Source organism: Solea solea, chromosome 3 (genome assembly GCF_958295425.1).
Source record: "Solea solea chromosome 3, fSolSol10.1, whole genome shotgun sequence".
In the NCBI taxonomy this organism is placed as follows: domain Eukaryota; kingdom Metazoa; phylum Chordata; class Actinopteri; order Pleuronectiformes; family Soleidae; genus Solea; species Solea solea.
The window spans coordinates 287518-309563 of record NC_081136.1 but is presented as its reverse complement, the minus strand read 5'-3'; the positions used below and the strand labels follow the sequence as shown (position 1 = coordinate 309563).

The 22046-nt window shown below is 44.1% G+C and overlaps 4 protein-coding genes and 1 non-coding gene across 7 annotated transcripts; 4 read left to right on the top strand and 1 right to left on the bottom strand.

Moving 5' to 3' along the window:
- The first annotated feature begins 2625 nt into the window (after positions 1-2625).
- Positions 2626-9659, top strand: def6c (DEF6 guanine nucleotide exchange factor c). The gene is made up of 12 exons (XM_058626318.1): positions 2626-2964; positions 4036-4176; positions 4264-4440; positions 6242-6469; positions 6543-6689; positions 6760-6868; positions 7276-7496; positions 7568-7675; positions 7983-8149; positions 8549-8750; positions 8845-8935; positions 9349-9659. Exons 1-12 carry the CDS (start codon positions 2869-2871, stop codon positions 9528-9530), a joined length of 1869 nt encoding a protein of 622 aa, XP_058482301.1. The 5' UTR covers positions 2626-2868; the 3' UTR covers positions 9531-9659.
- Positions 9660-10368: 709 nt separating this feature from the next.
- On the top strand, positions 10369-12539 carry mcat (malonyl CoA:ACP acyltransferase (mitochondrial)). The gene is made up of 5 exons (XM_058625880.1): positions 10369-10864; positions 11228-11315; positions 11414-11631; positions 11737-11874; positions 12181-12539. The coding sequence occupies exons 1-5, from the start codon at positions 10427-10429 to the stop codon at positions 12451-12453; spliced, it is 1155 nt and encodes a 384-aa protein (XP_058481863.1). The 5' UTR covers positions 10369-10426; the 3' UTR covers positions 12454-12539.
- A 4-nt stretch (positions 12540-12543) lies between these two features.
- Positions 12544-16302, bottom strand: bik (BCL2 interacting killer). The gene is made up of 6 exons (XM_058625881.1): positions 16183-16302; positions 16071-16099; positions 14937-15040; positions 14427-14579; positions 14230-14344; positions 12544-13083 (listed from the first exon to the last, which is right to left on the bottom strand). Exons 3-6 carry the CDS (start codon positions 15029-15031, stop codon positions 12958-12960), a joined length of 489 nt encoding a protein of 162 aa, XP_058481864.1. The 5' UTR covers positions 15032-15040; positions 16071-16099; positions 16183-16302; the 3' UTR covers positions 12544-12957.
- Positions 16303-16864: 562 nt separating this feature from the next.
- ttll1 (tubulin tyrosine ligase-like family, member 1) lies at positions 16865-22041 on the top strand. 3 transcript variants are annotated; one of them, XM_058625878.1, is made up of 11 exons: positions 16865-17012; positions 17328-17507; positions 18361-18487; positions 18736-18944; positions 19024-19204; positions 19285-19422; positions 19550-19658; positions 19744-19887; positions 20001-20087; positions 20522-20685; positions 20995-22041. In XM_058625878.1, exons 3-11 carry the CDS (start codon positions 18375-18377, stop codon positions 21125-21127), a joined length of 1278 nt encoding a protein of 425 aa, XP_058481861.1. In that variant the 5' UTR covers positions 16865-17012; positions 17328-17507; positions 18361-18374; the 3' UTR covers positions 21128-22041. The 3 variants fall into 3 exon arrangements, with proteins under 3 accessions (XP_058481861.1, XP_058481860.1, XP_058481862.1); XM_058625877.1 differs by having other exon boundaries at positions 17288-17507; XM_058625879.1 differs by lacking the exon at positions 16865-17012 and having other exon boundaries at positions 17044-17507; positions 20998-22041.
- On the top strand, positions 20755-20841 carry trnay-gua (transfer RNA tyrosine (anticodon GUA)). Its single transcript is given in 2 exon segments — positions 20755-20791; positions 20806-20841. It is a non-coding gene; the product is annotated as a tRNA-Tyr (tRNA).
- Positions 22042-22046: the final 5 nt, after the last annotated feature.

The window sequence follows — 22046 nt, the reverse complement described above, 5'->3', positions numbered from 1 at the left end:
TATACGTGCAGGTTGGACAAAGCTAATCTTTGCTGGATGGAGCTTCAAGAAAAAGGCAAAAACCGCACAGAGAACCAATCTTTTCCACTGCTTCGTAGCAAAAATTTACTTATTTTTGAGTACTTATTCTAAAGAATATAAACGTGGTTTTCCCCATGCTGAAAAAAAGAAAGTGGTTCACGTCTCATGAGGAAAATTTGGTCGTTCGCTGTGACACACGTATCATTTAATATTATTCAGTAATGTAAATCCATTCTAATGATTACAACAGTGCAACCAAGCATGAATGAAACTGTAAACTACAACTATAAACTATAAGGAAATCTTTGCCTCATTACTATGATATTGATTGAAACCCTGGGAATGTGGAGGTCTGCTGCTCTTTGATATTGTGCACCTGTGATGTTATGGATGTAATAGTAATGTAATAGTCTGTGTGTGTGTGTGTGTGTATATGGATATTAAACTTGTGTGAATTGCTGCAATCTCATAAAGAGCTTTCTTTATAAAGTTTTTACCTCAGTTATTGTGGAAACAAGTGGCCGACGTGGTTTTTAGAAAGGTGTCGGCTTGTGTTTTACTGGCCGTGGAACAAACGATGCTCGATGCTCACATGAGGCCTCTGGCCGTGTAACTCCCAATCATGGCTGTGAGTGAATGACAGCTGATACAGTGGTGATTAGACCATGACACACAGCATTGATGCGTTCACATGGAACAGAAAACCCTGCTGTGATCACTGGGAACATCAAACTGTGTCTTTTATTAAAACATCCATGTCGACACATTTTGTTCTGTGGCCTCTGAACAACCACGACCATTTTCATGACCTAATTATGGTATTGATTAACCTACATCAGGCTCTAACGAGGCCTGTGGATGCTTTCTGTCCCACGGTCCTCGTTTAACCCATTTTTCCTGGGTTTTTCACTTCCATCATATGTTGGAATCAGCTGATTTATACAGTCAATAGAAACACAGTTGGAGCAGTCTGTTTGTGCTTTTCATCCAGACATCAAATTATAGAACAGAACAACATAGAAATCCTCAGCTAAGGTGCAAACATAGGAAATAAAATTATTTATTGAATCACCTCTAACAGAACAGAAACTCTCCAGTTTTACTGTCATTGTCATTTTTGTCTTCATATTAAAGTTAAACTTCATCTTCATTAAACCGAGCTCATGTTTAGATAAGTAAAGTTTAACTTCATCTTCATTAAACCCAGCTCATGTTCAGATAAGTAAAGTTTAACTGCATCTTCATTAAACCCAGCTCATGTTCAGATAAGTAAAGTTTAACTTCATCTTCATTAAACCCAGCTCATGTTTAGATAAGTAAAGTTTAACTTCATCTTCATTAAACCCAGCTCATGTTTAGATAAGTAAAGTTTAACTTCATCTTCATTAAACCGAGCTCATGTTTAGATAAGTAAAGTTTAACTTCATCCTCATTAAACCGAGCTCATGTTTAGATAAGTAAAGTTTAACTTCATCCTCATTAAACCGAGCTCATGTTTAGATAAGTAAAGTTTAACTTCATCCTCATTAAACCGAGCTCATGTTTAGATAAGTAAAGTTTAACTTCATCTTCATTAAACCCAGCTCATGTTTAGATAAGTAAAGTTTAACTTCATCCTCATTAAACCGAGCTCATGTTTAGATAAGTAAAGTTTAACTTCATCTTCATTAAACCGAGCTCATGTTCAGATAAGTAAAGTTTAACTTCATCTTCATTAAACCGAGCTCATGTTCAGATAAGTAAAGTTTAACTTCATCTTCATTAAACCGAGCTCATGTTCAGATAAGTAAAGTTTAACTTCATCTTCATTAAACCCAGCTCATGTTCAGATAAGTAAAGTTTAACTTCATCTTCATTAAACCCAGCTCATGTTCAGATAAGTAAAGTTTAACTTCATCTTCATTAAACCCAGCTCATGTTCAGATAAGTAAAGTTTAACTTCATCTTCATTAAACCCAGCTCATGTTCAGATAAGTAAAGTTTAACTTCATCTTCATTAAACCGAGCTCATGTTCAGATAAGTAAAGTTTTACTTCATCTTCATTAAACCGAGCTCATGTTCAGATAAGTAAAGTTTAACTTCATCTTCATTAAACCGAGCTCATGTTCAGATAAGTAAAGTTTAACTTCATCTTCATTAAACCCAGCTCATGTTCAGATAAGTAAAGTTTAACTTCATCTTCATTAAACCGAGCTCATGTTCAGATAAGTAAAGTTTAACTTCATCTTCATTAAACCGAGCTCATGTTCAGATAAGTAAAGTTTAACTTCATCTTCATTAAACCCAGCTCATGTTCAGATAAGTAAAGTTTAACTTCATCTTCATTAAACCCAGCTCATGTTCAGATAAGTAAAGTTTAACTTCATCTTCATTAAACCCAGCTCATGTTCAGATAAGTAAAGTTTAACTTCATCTTCATTAAACCGAGCTCAGTTTTTTGTGTGATAATTCTGACCAGCCTGTTCTCATGTCTCTGGACACGTTCTCATGTCTCTGGACATGTTCTCATGTCCATGTCATTGTGCTGAAATGAATGTATAGCTTGAGGGCACGTGCACTCGAGGTGGGTCATGGGCGTGTCCGTAACCTTCTTCTATCAGATAACAACACTGACTGATCTCATTTACTGTGGTTTTAGTTTTTGGGGGATTTTAGATTGAGAAAACACGCAGCGTGGATGTGAGTGTCTGATGCTTGTGTGTGGGTAAAGTGACGCGCGTGGACTCCAGACTCAGCTGTCTGCGCTTCATCTGACTCACTGTCGCCTCTGACTGCGCCACGCGCCACATTCTCCGTCCGCAGGGTTAGGGTTAGCAGCTGCGTCTGGAGAATGTAGAAACCGAGAAATGGACTTCAAATCCGAACTCCTCAAGTCCATCTGGTACGCGTTCACGTCTCTGGACGTGGAGAAGTGTGGAAAAGTGTCCAAGTCACAGCTGAAGGTAAGCAGGAAACTGACACACACACACATACTTTATAACGACGTGTTTACGCTGCACTGCATTGACTTCATGTGTACGTCAGTGTAGTTCTACAGTTGTGTGTGTGTGTGTGTGTGGTATAATAATAATAATAATAATAATAATGATAATAATAATAATAATATCAGGGTAACAGCGGGAAATCCATGACAAACAAACTAAATCCCTTTCAGACTCTAAACCTGCTCAGACCAGAGCAAAGTCCAGCTTTTCCTGCGGCTCAGACTGAACCTCTACAGACCTCACAGTCAGGGTGTTGTTGTTATTTTACTAACTTTATTCTGTCAGTGAGTCCTGTGTGTGTGATGCTGTCTGTCTGTCCTGCTGTCTGTCTGTCTGTCTGTCTGTCCAGTTCATACATGTTCATACATGAGCCTCCACAGCACAGAAGAATCCAGGGAAAGCTGTCCTGACACGCTCACACACTCACACACGCTCACACACTCACACACACTCACACACTCACACACACACACTCTTATTCCTCTTGTTTGGCTGCGACAACATTTTCATTTTTGGAATAATAAAGTGATCCACTTAATAAACAATAATAAACTACCCACTGACCGACTCTGACTCCTCATCTAACTACTTAACCGTTACCTACAGACTGTTTACATACTACTATCTTACCTACTTACCTACCCACCTTCCTTCCTTCCTTCCTTCCTCCCGGCCTTCCTCTTTCCTTACCTAATCTACCTAACTTCCTGCTCACCTGTGCGTTCCTCAGGTGCCGTCACATGACCTGTGTGCTGTCACATGACCTGTGTGCTGTCACATGACCTGTGTGCCGTCACATGACCTGTGTGCCGTCACATGACCTGTGTGCCGTCACATGACCTGTGTGCCGTCACATGACCTGTGTGTTCCTCAAGTGCTGTCACATGACCTGTGTGCCGTCACATGACCTGTGTGCCGTCACATGACCTGTGTGTTCCTCAGGTGCTGTCACATGACCTGTGTGCCGTCACATGACCTGTGTGCCGTCACATGACCTGTGTGCCGTCACATGACCTGTGTGTTCCTCAGGTGCTGTCCCATAACCTGTACACGGTGCTGAACATCCCTCACGACCCCGTGGCTCTGGAGGAACACTTCCAGGACGATGACGGCGGCCCGGTGTCTAATCACGGCTACATGCCCTACCTCAACAGATACATCCTGGACAAGGTATTTACACATCAGTCGTTCTCCTCTACTGACCATCCATACTGAACATCCCATAATACTGAGGAACCACGCCATCACGTTTGTCAGGTCAAAGACGGGATGTTCGACAAGGAGAAGTTTGATGACCTGTGCTGGATGATGACGATGAAGAAGAACTACAGGGCGGTGCCACAGCTGCTGTCAGAGAGAAGCTGTTTCAAGCTCTTCTGTCTATTCAACCTTCTGTCAGAGGACACCTATCCACTGGAGATGATCCCAGAGGAGGTAAACTCTCAGCTCATGATGAAGAGGAGGTAAACTCTCAGCTCATGATGAAGAGGAGGTAAACTCTCAGCTCATGATGAAGAGGAGGTAAACTCTCAGCTCAGGGTAACGAGGAGGTAAACTCTCAGCTCAGGGTGATGAGGAGGTTAACTCTCAGCTCAGTGTGAAGAGGAGGTAAACTTCAGCTCATGATGAAGAGGAGGTAAACTCTCAGCTCAGGGTAACGAGGAGGTAAACTTCAGCTCATGATGAAGAGGAGGTAAACTTCAGCTCAGGGTAAAGAGGAGGTAAACTTCAGCTCAGTGTGAAGAGGAGGTAAACTCTCCGCTCATGATGAAGAGGAGGTAAACTTCAGGTCATGATGAAGAGGAGGTAAACTTCAGCTCATGGTGAAGAGGAGGTAAACTTCAGGTCAGGGTGAAGAGGAGGTAAACTTCAGCTCAGTGTGAAGAGGAGGTAAACTTCAGGTCAGGGTGAAGAGGAGGTAAACTTCAGGTCAGGGTGAAGAGGAGGTAAACTTCAGGTCATGATGAAGAGGAGGTAAACTTCAGGTCATGATGAAGAGGAGGTAAACTTCAGGTCAGGGTGAAGAGGAGGTAAACTTCAGGTCATGATGAAGAGGAGGTAAACTTCAGGTCAGGGTGAAGAGGAGGTAAACTTCAGGTCAGGGTGAAGAGGTGGTAAACTTCAGGTCATGATGAAGAGGAGGTAAACTTCAGCTCAGGGTGAAGAGGAGGTAAACTTCAGGTCAGGGTGAAGAGGTGGTAAACTTCAGGTCATGATGAAGAGGAGGTAAACTTCAGCTCAGGGTGAAGAGGAGGTAAACTTCAGCTCATGATGAAGAGGAGGTAAACTTCAGCTCAGTGTGAAGAGGAGGTAAACTCTCAGCTCATGATGAAGAGGAGGTAAACTTCAGCTCAGGGTGAAGAGGAGGTAAACTTCAGCTCAGGGTGAAGAGGAGGTAAACTTCAGGTCAGGGTGAAGAGGTGGTAAACTTCAGGTCATGATGAAGAGGAGGTAAACTTCAGCTCAGGGTGAAGAGGAGGTAAACTTCAGGTCAGGGTGAAGAGGAGGTAAACTTCAGGTCAGGGTGAAGAGGAGGCAAACTTCAGGTCAGGGTGAAGAGGAGGTAAACTTCAGCTCAGGGTGAAGAGGAGGTAAACTTCAGGTCAGGGTGAAGAGGAGGTAAACTTCAGCTCAGGGTGAAGAGGAGGTAAACTTCAGGTCAGGGTGAAGAGGAGGTAAACTTCAGCTCAGGGTGAAGAGGAGGTAAACTTCAGGTCATGATGATGTCCTCAAATGTCTTGTTTCGTCCACAAACCAAAATGATTGACTTTGAATGATTTCTTTGTTTTCCAGAGCAAAGAAAATAAGAAAATATTCACATTTAAGAAGTTTAAACAATCAGAAATGTTGTTTTAATCATGAAAAAAGCTTCAAACCGATGAAACGATGATCAAAATAGTTGTCGATTCATTTAGTGATCGATTATTAATCGGTTCATTGTTTCAGCTCTACTTTTAACTTTAAGAACAAACAAAGACAGAGGAATGAAAGCTGGAATTGAACCCTGAACTCTGAAGTAACAGCTGGAGATGATTGAGAAGCTTCAGAGACATTTTCTAATTGTTAGAAATACATGAAGTAGACTCAACAAAATGTGAGTGTGTCTCAGAGCAGAGCAAAGAGTCCGTTAATGAGTCTCTTCCTTCCTGCACTTCCTCCATAATGCTCGTGGTTTCCTCCCGACAGACCAAAATAAACTCCCTCTGTGACAGAACTGTGGTGTGTGTTCATGCAGGTGGAATATCTGCTGAAGAAGATCTCCACAGCCATGAACGTGGAGTGGGACGGGAAGCTGCTGGACGACGTGATGTCCCAGTGTGCCACAGTGGAGGACGGAACGTCTCTGTGGACGTTCCTGGAGCACGTGAACGCACGGCGGCTGCTGAAGGTGCCGAGCGCCGAGGCCTTCACCGTGGCTCTGAACGACGTCTTTCTGGAGATGTATCACGGCGTGTTAAAGAGGGTGAGCTCGCCCGCGGGACCTTCCATCTGTGTGTGAACGCTCTTCTGTTCCTAACGCTGACTTCTCTTTGAAGGGTTACATGTGGAAGAAGGGACATCTGCGCAGGAACTGGACCGAGCGCTGGTTTGTGCTGAAGCCTCAGTCCATGGAGTACTACGTCAGCGAGGACATGAAAGACAAGAAGGGAGAAATCCTGCTGGACAAGACCTGTGTCATCGAGGTAGGTGTGGACACATGTCTCATCACTGTCTCTGAGTCTCTGAGTCTCACTGTCACCCGTCTGTGTTCAGACTCTCGCAGACAGGGACGGCAAACGCTGTCTCTTCTGTGTGAAGACTCACAACAAAACGTTTGAGATGAGCGCGGTGGACCAGAGGCAGAAGGTGGAGTGGACTCAAGGTGCAGTATCGTCTTTTCTTCTTCTTATTATTCTCTGATCGTTTCCTTTGTTTATCTTTATTATGGGATGTGTGGAGGTCACATGTTCTCCCCGTGTGTGCGTGTGTTTCAGCAGGTGTGAGAGTGAATGCTCGTCTGTCTCTCTGTCAGATAAAGAGATAGACGATGAATGAATGAATGAATGAATGTTGTGAGTGTTATTGTGTTCAGTTTCAGGATTAAACATGAGACAGATTATGGTAAAAGAATCATTCACAGTTCCTCTCTGTCCTCGCTCACATGACCTTGATTGATGGGTAAAAAGATGAGAGAGCTCGTCCTGGTGTTTCATGAGATGATGCAGCAGCAACATGGTGTCAGAACTCAGAACCATGAGATGTTCCATCACATGTTCTCCTCACTCTCAGCTCTTCAGACCGCGCTCCGTCTCCAGCACGAGGGCAAGTCCTCACTTCACCACGACCTCAAACTGAAGCGACGCACGCAGCGTCAGAACAGCCAGCGCGAGCCCAGCCGCGGCAGCCGCGGCAGCTGCGGCAGCCAATCAGACGAGGCCTCTGACCACCAGCTGGACAAGCTGGAGAAGGAGAGAGACCGACAGGATCTGGAGATCGAAAGCATCATCCAGGTGAGAGCGGACACGCTTTCCTGCAACAAACACGCGTGTTCTTCATGTGACCATTCATCCGTGTTTCACAGCAAGCGCGAGAGTCAGAAACCCTGAGGAGAGAGGCTGAGGAGAAGGAGAGGAGGAGACAGAGGGAGGTGCAGATGGAGCTGGAGAGACAGCTGAAGGAGGCTGAGATGGTAAAATCTCACATTTACACCGTCTCACTGACTCTGATCTGAGAACAACGTGAAAACATTGACATTATAAAATTCACTGGTTTTTAGTAGAGAAAACGCTTTTGACTCCTGAAGATTTAAGAAGAGTGTGTGTGTGTGTGTGCCTGTGTGTGTGCGTGTGTGTGTGTGTGCGCGTGTGTGTGTGTGTGCACGCGCGTGTGTTTGTGTGTGTGTGTGTGCCTGTGTGTGTGCGTGTGTTTGTGTGTGTGTGTGTGCGTGTGTTTGTTTGTGTGTGTGTGTGTGTGTGCCTGTGTGTGTACGTGTCCAGTTGAGAGACAGCATGCAGGCTAAGATGCAGGTGAAGGAAAAGGAGTCTGAGGAGCAGAAGAAGAGGATTCAGGAGCTGGAGCTGACGCAGCAGAAACTGGAAGCTGCTCTCAACATGGAGATCCAGGCTCGACTGGAGGAGGAGCGAGCTAGACAGGAGCTGGAGAGGTGAGACACGGCCAAGGGGTGAGACACGGTACAGGGGTGAGACACATCACATCACATCACATCACCGCTGCTTTTATACGTGACACACACACACACACACACACACACACACTGGTGACGACATGATGATGTCATGAGCAGCACGTTGTGTTTCTATGATTTTTAAGCAAATTTATGGATCTTTGTTTGCGACGGACACTGGAGACAATGACATCACCACACGTGTAAGTCTGTGTTCAGATTTGACCTTTGACCTTTGACCTGACGTGTGGTCCCACCTTCCCTGAGCATGCACACGCCCCCGCCCACGCCCCCTCACTGTTCGCCCCGCGTGTGTGATCTTCTGCTTCAGAAAGCAAACACACACAGAGACGATGTCTTCTCACTCTCTCTGTCCAGGCTGCTGCAGGCTGAGGAGGAGAAGAAGCAGCAGTTCCAGCTCCTGAAGGAGCAGCAGGAGGCGCTGCAGAGCCTCAGCACCAAGCAGGAGGCCTCAGAGCAGAGCACGGCGGCCACAGACACGCCCTCTGTGCTCTTCTCAGCCTCCCAGGAGCTGCAGGACCTGCAGGCGTCTCGCCAGAGGAGCCACCAGCACCTGGAGGTGAGAGCCACGCCCTGTGTGTGTGTGTGCGTGTGCATGTGTGTGTGTGTGCGTGTGTGCGTGCTTGTGTGATATGACATGTTTCTGCTTTCAGGAGGTTCAGGAGAAGCTGAGGAACGCCAGTCAACACGTGAGACACTGGAACGTCCAGCTGAACCGACTGATGACGCCCATCCCTCCTGGAGGTGAAGTGTTCACACACGCACGCACACACACACGCACACACGCGCACACGCACACACTCACTCACACACACATTCTGTCTAAAGATTTCTAATAATAATAATAATGACACTGATGAGACATGAAAGTCGCTCATAACTGTGATAAAGCACGTGGATCCTGATATTCCTACAGTGAGACACATGTCTGACTCTGACTCTGCCATGGAAACAGAAACCATGGAAACAGAAACCATGGAAACAGAAACCATGGAAACGTAAACCATGGAAACAGAAACCATGGAAACGTAAACCATGGAAACAGAAACCATGGAAACGTAAACCATGGAAACAGAAACCATGGAAACGTAAACCATGGAAACGTAAACCATGGAAACAGAAACCTCACAATCTGTTTGCTTGTCTTTTTCTGGCAGAGCGCATGCAACAACGTCCGTCGGTGAGAAAACAGTGTCCTGAACGAGAAGGAGCGCTGGCGAGTAACGAGTTCATCTCCAAGTTCAAGAACCGGGCCAATGAGGACGAGCGGACGGTGGAGACGCAGCTGGAGGACACTCACCTGTCCGTCAGAGCGCTCCAACCCAACGGACAAATGTGACAAAGCAGAGTTTGAAACGGTTGTTTGTGTAAGACTGAGAGATAAAAACATTTTATATTTACATATAAAATGGGAAACTTTAAAAGCGTAGAGTTTTGTACAATAAAGCACGTTCAGTGAGCAATGACACTTTATTTGAACAAATCATTTACAGATAAAGAAAATGTGCAGGAGGGAAATCTGTCGTCGAGTTGCTTCATTTCAAACGAGAGCATCACGCGTATAATCCATGATATAATCCATGATATAATCCAACAACACAGGCGTCATTTATTACATCACAACTGGAAACAACGTCACTGCGACATTTATTTACAACATTTATCATTTTTTCATTAGTTCTTCAGATGCAGAACAACACATTTAACATTGAGCTACGACATATTATTATAAGATTATATAAATGAATATAGATATATAGATTTGTTTTGTTGCTCACAAACAAACAAACAAACAAACAAACAGATGTCAAATAAAAACAAAACACATAATGAGGTAAATAAAAAAGAAATAAATATTCAATTGTAAAAACTTTAAATTAAATGATTACATTATTAACTAATTATTAATAATTGATCAACTGACCATAATTGATTTACTTGTTGACTGAATTCAATATTTATTTATCTCTTCAAGATTGAATATAAGATTATCCTAGTTTACACGCACACACACACGTAATTAAATGAATGACATCATGTGACCTGAGGATGGCGCTGTGACATTTGTGATCCGGACAATGACCCGGAAGCAAAACAAAGTGACACCTGACTTCCAACAGCATGGTGGCGCCCTGCTCTGTGTCACACCGGCTCATGTCGGTGATAAACCGGAGTTTATAGCAGATGAAATCGCAGATTAAATCGCAGATGATGACGTTTTAACGCGTGTTGACCATGTTGACGTCAGCCTCCTCCAGAGTGTGGCTGCGGGCTCCGCTCTCCCTGAGCAGGAGTTTGTCCTCCAGTCAGCGCCGCTCCTCGGAGCCTTCTCACCGGCCTCTGCTCGAAGCCCTCGCCGAGCCACAGCCGCCGGGGGAGGAGGGGGAGGAGGAAGAGGAGCGGACCCGCAGACTCCGCAAGGACCCGGGCGACCGCTCCGTGTTCCTGTTCCCCGGGCAGGGCAGCCAGTTCGTGGGCATGGGTCGAGGATTGTTCAAGTATCCCAACGTGAAAGAGATGTTCGCGGCGGCGCAGAAGATTCTCGGCTACGACCTCCGGACTCTGTGTCTGCAGGGACCCGAGGACGAGCTGGCGAGGACGGTGCACTGTCAGCCCGCCGTGTTCGTCACGTCTCTGGCTGCTGTGGAGAGACTGAGCTGCGAGAACCCGCAGGTCCGTGGAACCACGTTCAAGTCACTCAAGCTCGTTTCAGGCTCAATGTCGCTGGTTATTATTTGGAATATGAGCAGAAAAACCCAACAAAAATACCCAAATAAATCACTTGCATTTAAAGAAACATTTAACGTTTCCCTTTTTCAAAGCCATGGATTTTGGTGCTTCTTATTTTAAATGACAATTTCTTTGTATTTGAGCGTTTATTTTCATTTATAAATCCATGTAAGAACTAATAAATAATGCACTCACTTCACATAACATTGGAGATTATTACTACGTAAACGTATTAATATTAACTATATGTTACCCGATGACAACAGCGCAATGTAAACTGTGTTACTGGGTTTATTTTCTTCACAGGCCATCGAGTCGTGTGTCGGCGCCGCAGGTTTCAGTGTTGGAGAGTTTGCTGCTCTGGTGTTCGCTGGTGCCATGAACTTTGCAGAGGGTAAATATGACGTGATGATGACGTGATGATGACGTGGTGATGACGACGATGACGACGCTCGGTGACTTGTTCACGCTGAGCTCTGCTCTGTCTTCCAGCTCTGTATGCGGTGAAGGTGCGCGCTGAGGCCATGCAGAAGGCCTCCGACATGGTTCCCAGTGGGATGTTGTCGGTGGTCGGTAAACGTCAGGCTCAGTATCAAAGTGCGTGCGTACAAGCTAAAGAGCACTGCAAGACCTTAGGGATTGAGGCGCCGGTTTGCTCCGTGGCTAACTTCCTGTTTCCTGACGGCAGGGTCATCGCAGGTCACCAGCAGGTATGGATGATCACAATGTGTGTTAAGGTTTCTCTGTCGAGTCATCAGCGCTGCATCATGTTGTGTGTGAGATATCTCTGTAATCCAAGCGCCGCTGTCTTCCAGGCTCTGGACTTCCTCCAGAAGAACTCAAGACGTCTCCAGTTCACCAGAGTCAAACCTCTTCCTGTCAGCGGAGCCTTTCACACGGAGCTGATGGCGTCAGCCACTGAGCCCCTGAGAGACGTCCTCAGACAGGTGGAGGTCAGTCACACCCTGTACCTCACACCCCGTACCTCACATCGTACCTCACACCGTACCTCACACATACCTCACCACGTACCTCACACACCGTACCTCACATCGTACCTCACACGTACCTCAAAAGTAAAATGTTATTAGGTGTTAAAGTTATGGCCGTAAATGATCTGCCACATTATTCACACATTTGCTCAGGATTAATTTGATATTTTCAGTAGAAACGTCTCCTTGTTTAAGTAAATGTGCAAAGATTATTAATAAAATGTTTCTCCTTCATCATAAACAGTGTGTAACTTCTCTCCCGGCCAGGTGCGGCGTCCTGAGATCAACGTGTACTCAAACGTTGACGGCAAACGCTACATGAGCGAGGGTCACGTCCGCAGACAGCTGGTGAAGCAGCTGGTGTCGCCGGTGAAGTGGGAGCAGACGCTGCACCAGATCTACGAGAGAGCGCAGGGCGAGAAGTTCCCTCACACCTACGAGGTCGGCCCGGGAAAGCAGCTCGGTGCCACGCTTCAGAGGTGCAACATGAAGGCCTTCAAAACATACACACCGGTGCAAGTCAGCACTTCTGAAGACTAGTAATGCACATAATGTGTGGACTCTGAGCAGCTCAACCTGCACGTTTGTATGATTACGATGTTTTTTTAAATAAATACGACTGCAAACACATTATGTCATTATGAACTTTATTTTGCATCATGTGAAAAGCAGAAAGTCCAGCTCCCTTTTATTTTATATTAAACCAGGGTACATATCATCTGTAAAAAAAACAAAAACAAAACACGCCTCTTAAACCAGTAAGAAACTAATGTTGATACAAAAGACTGCAGGCCAGCGACAGTCCAGTCGTCGGGTCGTCGGGTCGTCGACGTGTCAGTGCTACACTTTCCACTTATGTTGCCTCAGAACTGAGCTCACAGTCTTCTGCGTCAGCTTCGATACCACTCGTTAATATAGTATAAAAAGAGAAGTCAAGGTAAACTGCAGAAACAAATCAATTAGCAATCATTTTCACTCATTTGCAAACTTTTTTTTTTGTCAAATTAAAAAGAAGAAGAAGAAGAAGAAGTGCTTAAAGACTCTTTAGTCTCTCCAGTCCGTCCACATGGTACTGACGAGGGTCAGTGCAGCCACCAGAGCCACCAGAGCCACAGTCATCGCCGCTCCTCGGCTCCTGTCACTGCGCGTTACTGCGTTCATGCTGGAAACCTGTCAAGTGAAGCGTCATCAGTCACATGTTCAGTGTCATCAGTCACATGTTCAGTGTCATCAGTCACATGTTCAGTGTCATCAGTCACATGTTCAGTGTCTGCGAATGAACGAGGAAAAAAACACAGCTGCTAATGTTAGCTGCACATGTTAGCATGGTTAGCTCACCACCTCACATCCAAAAAGAAGGGGGTGTATTAGCTCATTTACCGTATAGCTAAATTTGCTAGAAACATTAAAGTGCATGTGTCTAATGTTAGCTGCACGTGTTAGCATGGTTAGCTCACCACCTCACATCCAAAAAGAAGGGGGTGTATTAGCTCATTTACCGTATAGCTAAATTAGCTAGAAACATTAAAGTGTATGTGTCTAATGTTAGCTGCACGTGTTAGCATGGTTAGCTCACCACCTCACATCCAAAAAGAAGGGGGTGTATTAGCTCATTTACCGTATAGCTAAATTAGCTAGAAACATTAAAGTGTATGTGTCTAATGTTAGCTGCACATGTTAGCATGGTTAGCTCACCACCTCACATCCAAAAAGAAAGGGTGTATTAGCTCATTTACTGTATAGCTAAATTAGCTAGAAACATTAAAGTGTATGTGTCTAAAAGAAGGGGGTGTTAGCTAATGTAACATGTAGCTGAATGTGCTGTGCTCTAATGTTAGCTGCAAACATGAGCATGTGTGGTTAGCTCACCACCGTCTGAGCTAAATTAGCTGATAAATCTTTACTGTCTACATTAAAACACTTTCTTTTAAACACTTCCAGGTCTTTCTTGAGGATTCTAATCTAAATCTAAACAACTCACCTCATGTAATGAAACTTTAAACAAATCATATAAGTAATGATACTAAGCTAAATGACATGATGTTCGATGAGTGTTGAAAATCTGTGCATTAATTACATTTTATATATTAATAACAGTTATTAGATCATGTGTTTGACTGTTTTGTCTGAACAGCACAATGATGAATGATTTTTTAGATTGTGTTTTTTTGGTCTTGTTTCAAAAGTGAAGGATTTAATCTGATAATCTGAACAAACTAAGGTGGGTTTCCAAATAACTCGTTTTTCAATTTGCAAATAGAAAATATCTGTTTTATTTTGTCTGGGAGTTGCAATAATTAAACAAACCAATGTTACCCAAGCAGTCCAGGCCTCAGCTCTGCGGACGCCGTGCCCAGGCACAGAGGTCACGACCCAGGCCTTCACTGCAGCAGAGAGACCCTGGAGGCCCCACAACTGGTTGTGAATGTCCCTGGAACAGAGCAACACCAGGTTACAGCCATGAACAGCTGATGAGTGAATGGAGAGCTACTATTTTATTAGGGTTTTTTTACCGATACATGGTCCTGGTCAGGACCTGTGCAGGTCGCAGCATGTGCAGAGGAGTTGGTAGCCGGTTTGGTTGTCTGATGGTCCACTCCCGGTCCAGCTGGTCTCCAATCGCAGCCAGTTGACGAGCAACAGCACGAGCAGTCCTGTCACTGATTCTAGATCAGGAACGAGCAGAAATCCATGTATGGACGTTACATTGGAGACGGGTGCAAGTTTGGCATAGGAGATATTTGTAATGAATATTTGAAAATCATACGACATACTGTACTTACTAGAAAATGCTCGGGCTGCTTAGATTCCTCACAAATGTTTTTTATTTTATTTTATTTTTATTTATTTACACTACTTATTCCAATTTATTCATTTAAGGAAATATGGTTTTACACAAAATAAATCTATTGTGTAGACGCAGGTGATTATCAAGAGCCAGCCATCAGTCACACACACACACACACACACACACACACACACACACACACACACCTGTGAGGAGAGAAAGGCGTCTACTGTACCTGCGGTTCATATCAAACATGGTCCCAGTGTCCACCTCACCAGGTCCAGCCTGGAGAGAGACCACGCCACTCTCACGCCTTGTTTGCTCCACCATGTTTGTTTACTGCCAGAGAAGAGCCAGTATTATGCAAATGTCAGAGAAATGTCATGAAACGTGCAGGACAGGACGGATCATGGCGCCATGGTTGGAGAGTGTTTGAGAGTGTTGGAGAGTGTTTGAGAGTGTTTGTGCTCTCTCTTTGCTCCACTCCTAACGTTCATTAACAGGCTGTGTCAATAGTGGCTCACGTTACCAGGATAGGCGGCGGGTGTGTTACTGCGGGGAGAATCCAGGTGAAAACAGGCTCTCCTAGGTTTGAACACATGACATCATCTGCTGGATTAAGTCCAGCCGTTGTCGTCCACTTACTACTGTGTTCTTCAAGTGTGTCTCGCTCCCCAGCTGGATGTGATATTTATGACTATTTATGGAAACTGTCGCTTTATTGCACATGTCCGTGTGACTTGTTACTTTGTGTCTCTGCACATCGACGTACACCTGCTGCTCTACCTGTTCCTGTTGTGCCTAAATGCAAATGTTCCATTTCCATAACTCAAATCAACCAAACTGCCTCTTTTGTCTCTAACCTGACAGAAAAAAAACAAGAAATGTGTCTGCTTCCAAATAATCTGTACATAATTAGAATTATTATATATACATAATATATATATATGTATGTATATATATACTCTATATCATAAAATGTACTAAATGTGTGTATTTTGACACATCCTGCAATATCCTCCACAATTTAATAATGTTAATTGAACATAAAAACATATCGTTGACAAAAATCTGGATGTATAATCGCACACAGAATTGTGATTCTGAATCATGTCATTAAAATAGAGTTGTTTGCCGTATTGTCACAACAAAGAGCTGAAGAGAAAACTCAAAGCAAACAAAGGTGCTGCCCAGATCACATAGACAATGACTGCAAACATCAACTCATTTCAACTTTACAAACCACTTTTTACTCATATACTAATATATGATGTCACATTCATATCATATACAGATATTCATGGCGTATGAATGTCACCTGACAGTCAACATGTACTGTGTGCTCAACAAAAAAGAAAGTCAATCCTACCTTTTGTGTAGATTAAAGTGGACGCCGCCCTGTGATAAATATAAAAACATTGTAATTCAAATGTATTACTGTTAAATAATAAACATAGATGATGATTTTCTCCAGTACTTACAGCAGCGTCCTTTAATCTCGGTGCTCTCAGGTCAACTGCCACAAATGTGTTTGGCCACGCCTTTTACCTGCAGCTCCTAACATCAGGTGACGACAGACACTGATGTGACTACATGACACAATGAATCCTTCTGGATGCTCTTGGTTTAATAACAGAGTATCAACACAAGCCAGTGTTTTATTCCTCTGGGTTTTTCCTGATGAAAATAAAAGACAGAAAATCTTCCAAAAATGTATTTATACATGTTTTCACAAAATGATAAAGTAAAACAACAACTTCATCTATACAGGAAGTATACTGTACCTAATGTTAATGTCAATTCCACAAACTGTCAACACTGACCACTGCTGGTGATATGTGGTAATGTCACCTTTGACTTTGTTTTTACTTAGTTAGTTTTACTTACTTAGATGAATTGATGATTTTGGATTCCCTTATTTTAGCAGTAAAATGAAAACAGAAGTCATTTTGTTCTGACAAAACTGTTTATACAGACACAGTTTTATAAACGCGCCAAATGAAACTTACTGTTTACTTTGTGTTTCTTGTTCATTTAATTGTTTTTATTGTGGATTTATGTAGTTTCATATCAAACAAAGACCTTTACTTTGAAATATTGTGAAAAACAATGCAAGATTGATCCCAACGACAGAACCCCACAGTTCCTCACAATCAACACTGACCCCTGCTGGTGTTATGTGTTCATGACATGAGTGCGTCCTCCGTTGCTAGGTTATTTTCCCAGACACACCAAACCCTTAACGGGGCCGTTTCATTTCGTGCCATTTTAAGACCCAGTGCCCGGTATTCTGACTTAAATCAAACACCAGGTTAGTTGTTGTTGTTGTTGTTGTTGTTGTTAGATAACGACAAAGACTTTGCTTTTGTACTGAATAGTCTCTTGTTTTCGTCGCTGTCGCGGTGACTCTCGGTCTGTCGATACATCGTCGCGCTGTGACTCGACTTTTAGCTCGCTAGCGAAACATAAAACGCTAGCATGGGGGGCGTGGGGTGTTAGCACTGATGCTAACACACTGTGCTGCCGCGGTGACTGTGTGTGTGTGCGTGTGTGTGTGCGCGCGTGCTGTGTGCGGGGTGTGTTGAGATTACTGCATCACTGCGTGACGATAATCCGGCCTCTGCAGCAGCAGCAGCATCAGCAGCAGCATCATCAGCAGCAGCATCAGCAGCAGCGGCAGCGGCAGCAGCAGCAGCAGCAGCAGCATCATCATCATCATCAGCAGCAGCAGCTTCCCACTAACAGCTTAGCTCAGCCCGGCTAACTGGCGCCGATGACTGGCTCTTTTACCGACATCGATTTCCAGGTAGAAGCTCCACCGTAAATATGACTGTTCTCACTGTGTTCTCATTGTGTTCTCAGTGTGTTCTCATTGTGTTCTCAGTGTGTTCTCACTGTGTTCTCAGTGTTCTCAGTGTGTTCTCACTGTGTTCTCAGTGTTCTTAGTGTTCTCAGTGTTCTGTGTGTTCTCAGTGTTCTCAGTGTGTTCTCACTGTGTTCTCACTGTTCTCACTGTGTTCTCAGTGTGTTCTCAGTGTGTTCTCAGATAGTTTAAGTGTGTATTAAAGGTAGACTTGAGCAACATTAACGGGTAGCAGCACGTTGCAGGTGACCGTTAGACCCTCACGTCTCACTACACTGATGAAGAACTGAAAACAGACATGTAGTTTGTCCACTGTGGGCTACTGTAACAATATACTGGTCCAAAATGGTCGCCTCTGTGGAGCTGACTCCTGATGATATGAAACGTTCATTCTGACGTCATGAAAAGAAGAAAAATGACATCATTATGAGATTGTGCGCTTGTAATTAAGTATTCATTAGTTCATAAGTAGAGACATGCACGTGAGTAGAAAGATCACGTGTCCCTTAGAATAATTCTGGATCACTTGTGGATTATTCTACAGACAAGTTATTAAATGTTGAAAATGATATATATGATGATATAAATGATGATAGAATGTGTTCTAGTTTATTTTGTTTGTGGGCAAAACATCGACATTTGAGAACATCAACATTTCCAGGTTTAACAAACACTTTATGGACCAAACGATCACTGGAGAAAGTGATCGACTGATTAATCGACGATGCAGATAACGGTTGGTTGCAGCTCTGCAGCAGTCGTTCATCTCCTCCTGATGTGTTTATTTTTCCCACAGTGGGAGGAGGCACCATGGCCGGAAAGGTGAAGTGGGTGACAGACATCGAAAAATCAGTGCTGATCAACAACTTTGAAAAGAGAGATTGGCTTCAAGTCTCCGAAAATGAGGACTGGAACTTTTACTGGTAGGATTTCCATGCATGAAAACGGCATTTTGATGATTTTCATCAATGAAAAAATGAAAAGACAATTGTTATCAAATGTCGTCACTTATTAAAGCTCGAGTGGTTTGTGTTTCTCAAACTGGAGAATCCTCAGATAATAATGAAACAGGAAAGACTAAAGTCGCTCATGTAATGTTCCACACGTGTATAATGTTATATAGTGTTATAGTGTTATAGTGTATAACAGAATGAACAACATAAACGTGCAGGATGAGCATCCAGACCATCAGGAACGTCTTCAGCGTGGACACGGGCTACCGCCTGTCAGACGACCAGATGGTGAACCACTTCCCAAACCACTATGAGCTGACCAGGAAGGACCTGATGATCAAGAACATCAAACGCTACCGCAAGGAGTTGGAGAAGGAGAGCAGCCCGCTGGCAGAGAAGGACGACAACGGGAAGTACATTTATCTGGGTATGGATGGGAAGATTGTGGTGTTACAGCACCTGCACAGTCGCACATGTTTGACTTTTCATTCCCGTGTTCTGTGCAGATTTTGTCCCTGTGACCTTCATGCTCCCGGCCGATTATAATTTGTTTGTGGAGGAGTTTCGTAAGAATCCGTCCAGCACCTGGATCATGAAGCCGTGCGGGAAGGCCCAGGGCAAAGGCATCTTCCTCATCAACAAACTGTCACAGATAAAGAAGTGGTCCAGAGACAGCCGCACCTCCACGTACGTCAACAAACACTTTGTCTCTGTCGCACACAGCTGCGGCAAACGCTCCAAATCCGTGTCTTACCTTCTGCCCCCAGGTTTATGGCGGCCTCTAGTGGTAAAGAAGCGTACGTCATCTCTCTGTACATCGACAATCCTCTGCTGATAGGAGGGAAGAAGTTTGACCTGCGTCTGTACGTTTTGGTGACCACCTATCGGCCTCTGAAGTGCTATATGTAAGCCCCGCCTCCTATTATTCAGTAATATCTGTATATACTGTATATATATATATATACACGTGTATATAGTGAGTTTCTGTGTGTGTGTGTGTGTGTGTGTGTGTGGTGTTTTAACTACTGTCAGGTACAAGCTGGGCTTCTGTCGCTTCTGCACAGTGAAGTACACGCCCAGCACAAGTGAACTGGATAACATGTTTGTACACCTCACTAATGTGGCCATCCAGAAACATGGCGTAAGTGCTTCACCCTCTATCAGTGTTAAAGGAAAGTCATATGTAAGTATTTAGTGACATAACATTCCAATGTCTTTGAACGCAGGACGACTACAACCACGTTCATGGAGGCAAGTGGACGGTCAGTAACCTGCGCTTGTACCTGGAGAGCACCAGAGGGAAGGAGGTGACGAGCCGACTGTTCGACCAGATCCACTGGATCGTGGTGCAGTCGCTCAAAGCTGTGGCTGTGAGTCCGTGTGATGGTTTCCTCTCATAGGCTGACATTTATTATCATTATTATCATTATTATTATTATTATTATTATTATAATACTCTGTGTCTGTGTGTTATTGCCCTCAGCCCGTGATGAACAACGATAAGCACTGTTTTGAATGTTACGGGTATGACATCATCATCGATGACAAGCTGAAGCCATGGCTCATCGAGGTGAGCGCACGCACACACTCACACACACACACACACACACACACACACACACACAGAGGCCCCACCTCTGCTGTATAAACATGTTTTTTCTTGCTCATAAAAGCAGCTGTTGCATATTTCACCAGGATACCTGACGTGCTTTCACAGTGACTTTTCTTTAAATGCCCCGGGGGTTGATCTTTGTGTGTGTGTCTGTTTGTGTGTGTGCGTCTGTTTGTGTGTGTGTGTGTGTGTGTGTGTGTGTGTGTGTGTGTGTGTGTGTGTGTCAAATCTAAGGTGGGCCACAAACACAGTCAGATGAGCTGTTCCATTTCCTGTGTGAGTGATGAGTGTGTTTTTTTAATGAAGCATTTATACCTGACAGTACTTTAGGAGGCTGTGGACGTCTTTGTGTGTGTGTTAAAGTCAAATGTGTAACGTCTGCGCTCCTCAAGGTCAACGCCTCTCCCTCGCTGACCTCCAGCACGGCCAATGACCGCATACTGAAGTACAACCTCATCAATGACACCCTCAACATCGTCACACCTAACGGGGAAATCCCAGACTGCCGCTGGAACCGCAGCCCGCCTCGTGAAGCTCTGGGCAACTATCAGGTTCTGTGAGTGTCACTTACACACACACACACACACACACAGACACACACAGTGAACTGGTGTGCACTGTGGCCCCTTCGATAGCTCAGTTGGTAGAGCGGAGGACTGTAGTGGCTGCATCAGGAATCCTTAGGTCGCTGGTTCAAATCCGGCTCGAAGGAGAAGTTTTTACACGCTGACGCTGAACATTGTGAAATCACACAGTTTTAGCTGAAGCTGTGAATAATGAAGCAGCTGATGTCATCTTCATGATGTACAGTTTAAGGTACAGTGTCGACTCGTTGGCGACTCGTTGAACTCTTCCTCTGTGTCAGCAGGTACGACGAGGAGCAGGCACAGAGCGAGAACGCCGAGCGTGACCTGCGGAGTCGCTCAGGTCAGTCGCTGGGGTCAAAGGGCACCAAGGGGAGTGCAGGAGTCCGCGCCACTGCCGCCACCTGGAAGTGAGGTGATATCATTCAACGTACAACGTAACAGGGTCCAACAGAACGGCTGTGTCTGTCCATGTTTCACTGACTGAGGCACACGGGGCAGAGAGTTCAAAGGTCAGAGCTGGTCAGGTCAAATCACGCTTTCTTCTAAACCCCCGCGGCAACAGTTTTCAATCCAGACCAAACCCTTTAAACCAAAACCTGCTACCAGATCTGAAAAGACCCGGACGAAAGCTCGGGAGAGGACAGCGACTGTTTGAGCTGCACGTGGCAACAAAAAAGATGATTCACCACATGAACGACGCACGATGACGTTAACTGGACTCAAAGATAGGATTGATCAAAAATGACGTTTGAAGAAAATGGATTGCAATGTTCTTTATCAACATTCATCACTTTATCACTTTATTTACATGACCCGTTTCCCATGATGCATTTTGAGTTGCACTGCTGACGTCACCACAGCTTCACTGCTTCACAACTGAAATACTGAATAACTGTGAACAGCATTGAGTCTAAATCAGAACATTCTAACACATTCAGACTGTTCTTAGGTCGGTTTAAGTCACTGATTCAGTAACTATGGTGGTTTTATTAATAATAACAATAATAATAATAATAATGATCATTCATGATAAATCTACATGATCTTCATTGTCATTGTGTTAAATATCTGTAACAAAAACCTTTTGATTAAAATGGTTTTATATAATTATATATTATATTTGTTGCCTTACTATATGACTTTTATGTGATCTCATTTCAATGTTACAAAAAAAACAAACGTATGAAATGATTTGGTGATTAAATGCTGCTTTTGTATGATGAGCAATTGTTTTGCCATTTATTGAACAGTTTTTTTTAATCATTTTCTAACGTTTGTCTGTGTGACACTCTTTATTTGAAATAAAAGATCCGTCCACGGCTGAACTGCT

What these genes read in the sequence shown, in the direction of transcription:
- ttll1 (XM_058625878.1), top strand. Translation starts at nt 18,375, where the DNA reads ATGGCCGGAAAGGTGAAGTGGGTGACAGACATCGAAAAATCAGTGCTG. An exon ending in CGGGAAGTACATTTATCTGG is followed by an intron (nt 18,945 to 19,023) that starts GTATGGATGGGA and finishes TGTTCTGTGCAG; the next exon opens with ATTTTGTCCCTGTGACCTTC. An exon ending in CTGGGCAACTATCAGGTTCT is followed by an intron (nt 20,686 to 20,994) that starts GTGAGTGTCACT and finishes CCTCTGTGTCAG; the next exon opens with CAGGTACGACGAGGAGCAGG.
- def6c (XM_058626318.1), top strand. Translation starts at nt 2,869, where the DNA reads ATGGACTTCAAATCCGAACTCCTCAAGTCCATCTGGTACGCGTTCACG. An exon ending in TGTCCAAGTCACAGCTGAAG is followed by an intron (nt 2,965 to 4,035) that starts GTAAGCAGGAAA and finishes TGTGTTCCTCAG; the next exon opens with GTGCTGTCCCATAACCTGTA. An exon ending in GCTAGACAGGAGCTGGAGAG is followed by an intron (nt 8,150 to 8,548) that starts GTGAGACACGGC and finishes CTCTCTGTCCAG; the next exon opens with GCTGCTGCAGGCTGAGGAGG.
- bik (XM_058625881.1), bottom strand. Translation starts at nt 15,031, where the DNA reads ATGGTGGAGCAAACAAGGCGTGAGAGTGGCGTGGTCTCTCTCCAGGCT. An exon ending in ATGTTTGATATGAACCGCAG is followed by an intron (nt 14,580 to 14,936) that starts GTACAGTAGACG and finishes TTCCTGATCTAG; the next exon opens with AATCAGTGACAGGACTGCTC. An exon ending in CTGACCAGGACCATGTATCG is followed by an intron (nt 14,345 to 14,426) that starts GTAAAAAAACCC and finishes GCTCTGTTCCAG; the next exon opens with GGACATTCACAACCAGTTGT.
- mcat (XM_058625880.1), top strand. Translation starts at nt 10,427, where the DNA reads ATGTTGACGTCAGCCTCCTCCAGAGTGTGGCTGCGGGCTCCGCTCTCC. An exon ending in TGCCATGAACTTTGCAGAGG is followed by an intron (nt 11,316 to 11,413) that starts GTAAATATGACG and finishes TCTGTCTTCCAG; the next exon opens with CTCTGTATGCGGTGAAGGTG. An exon ending in TCATCGCAGGTCACCAGCAG is followed by an intron (nt 11,632 to 11,736) that starts GTATGGATGATC and finishes GCTGTCTTCCAG; the next exon opens with GCTCTGGACTTCCTCCAGAA.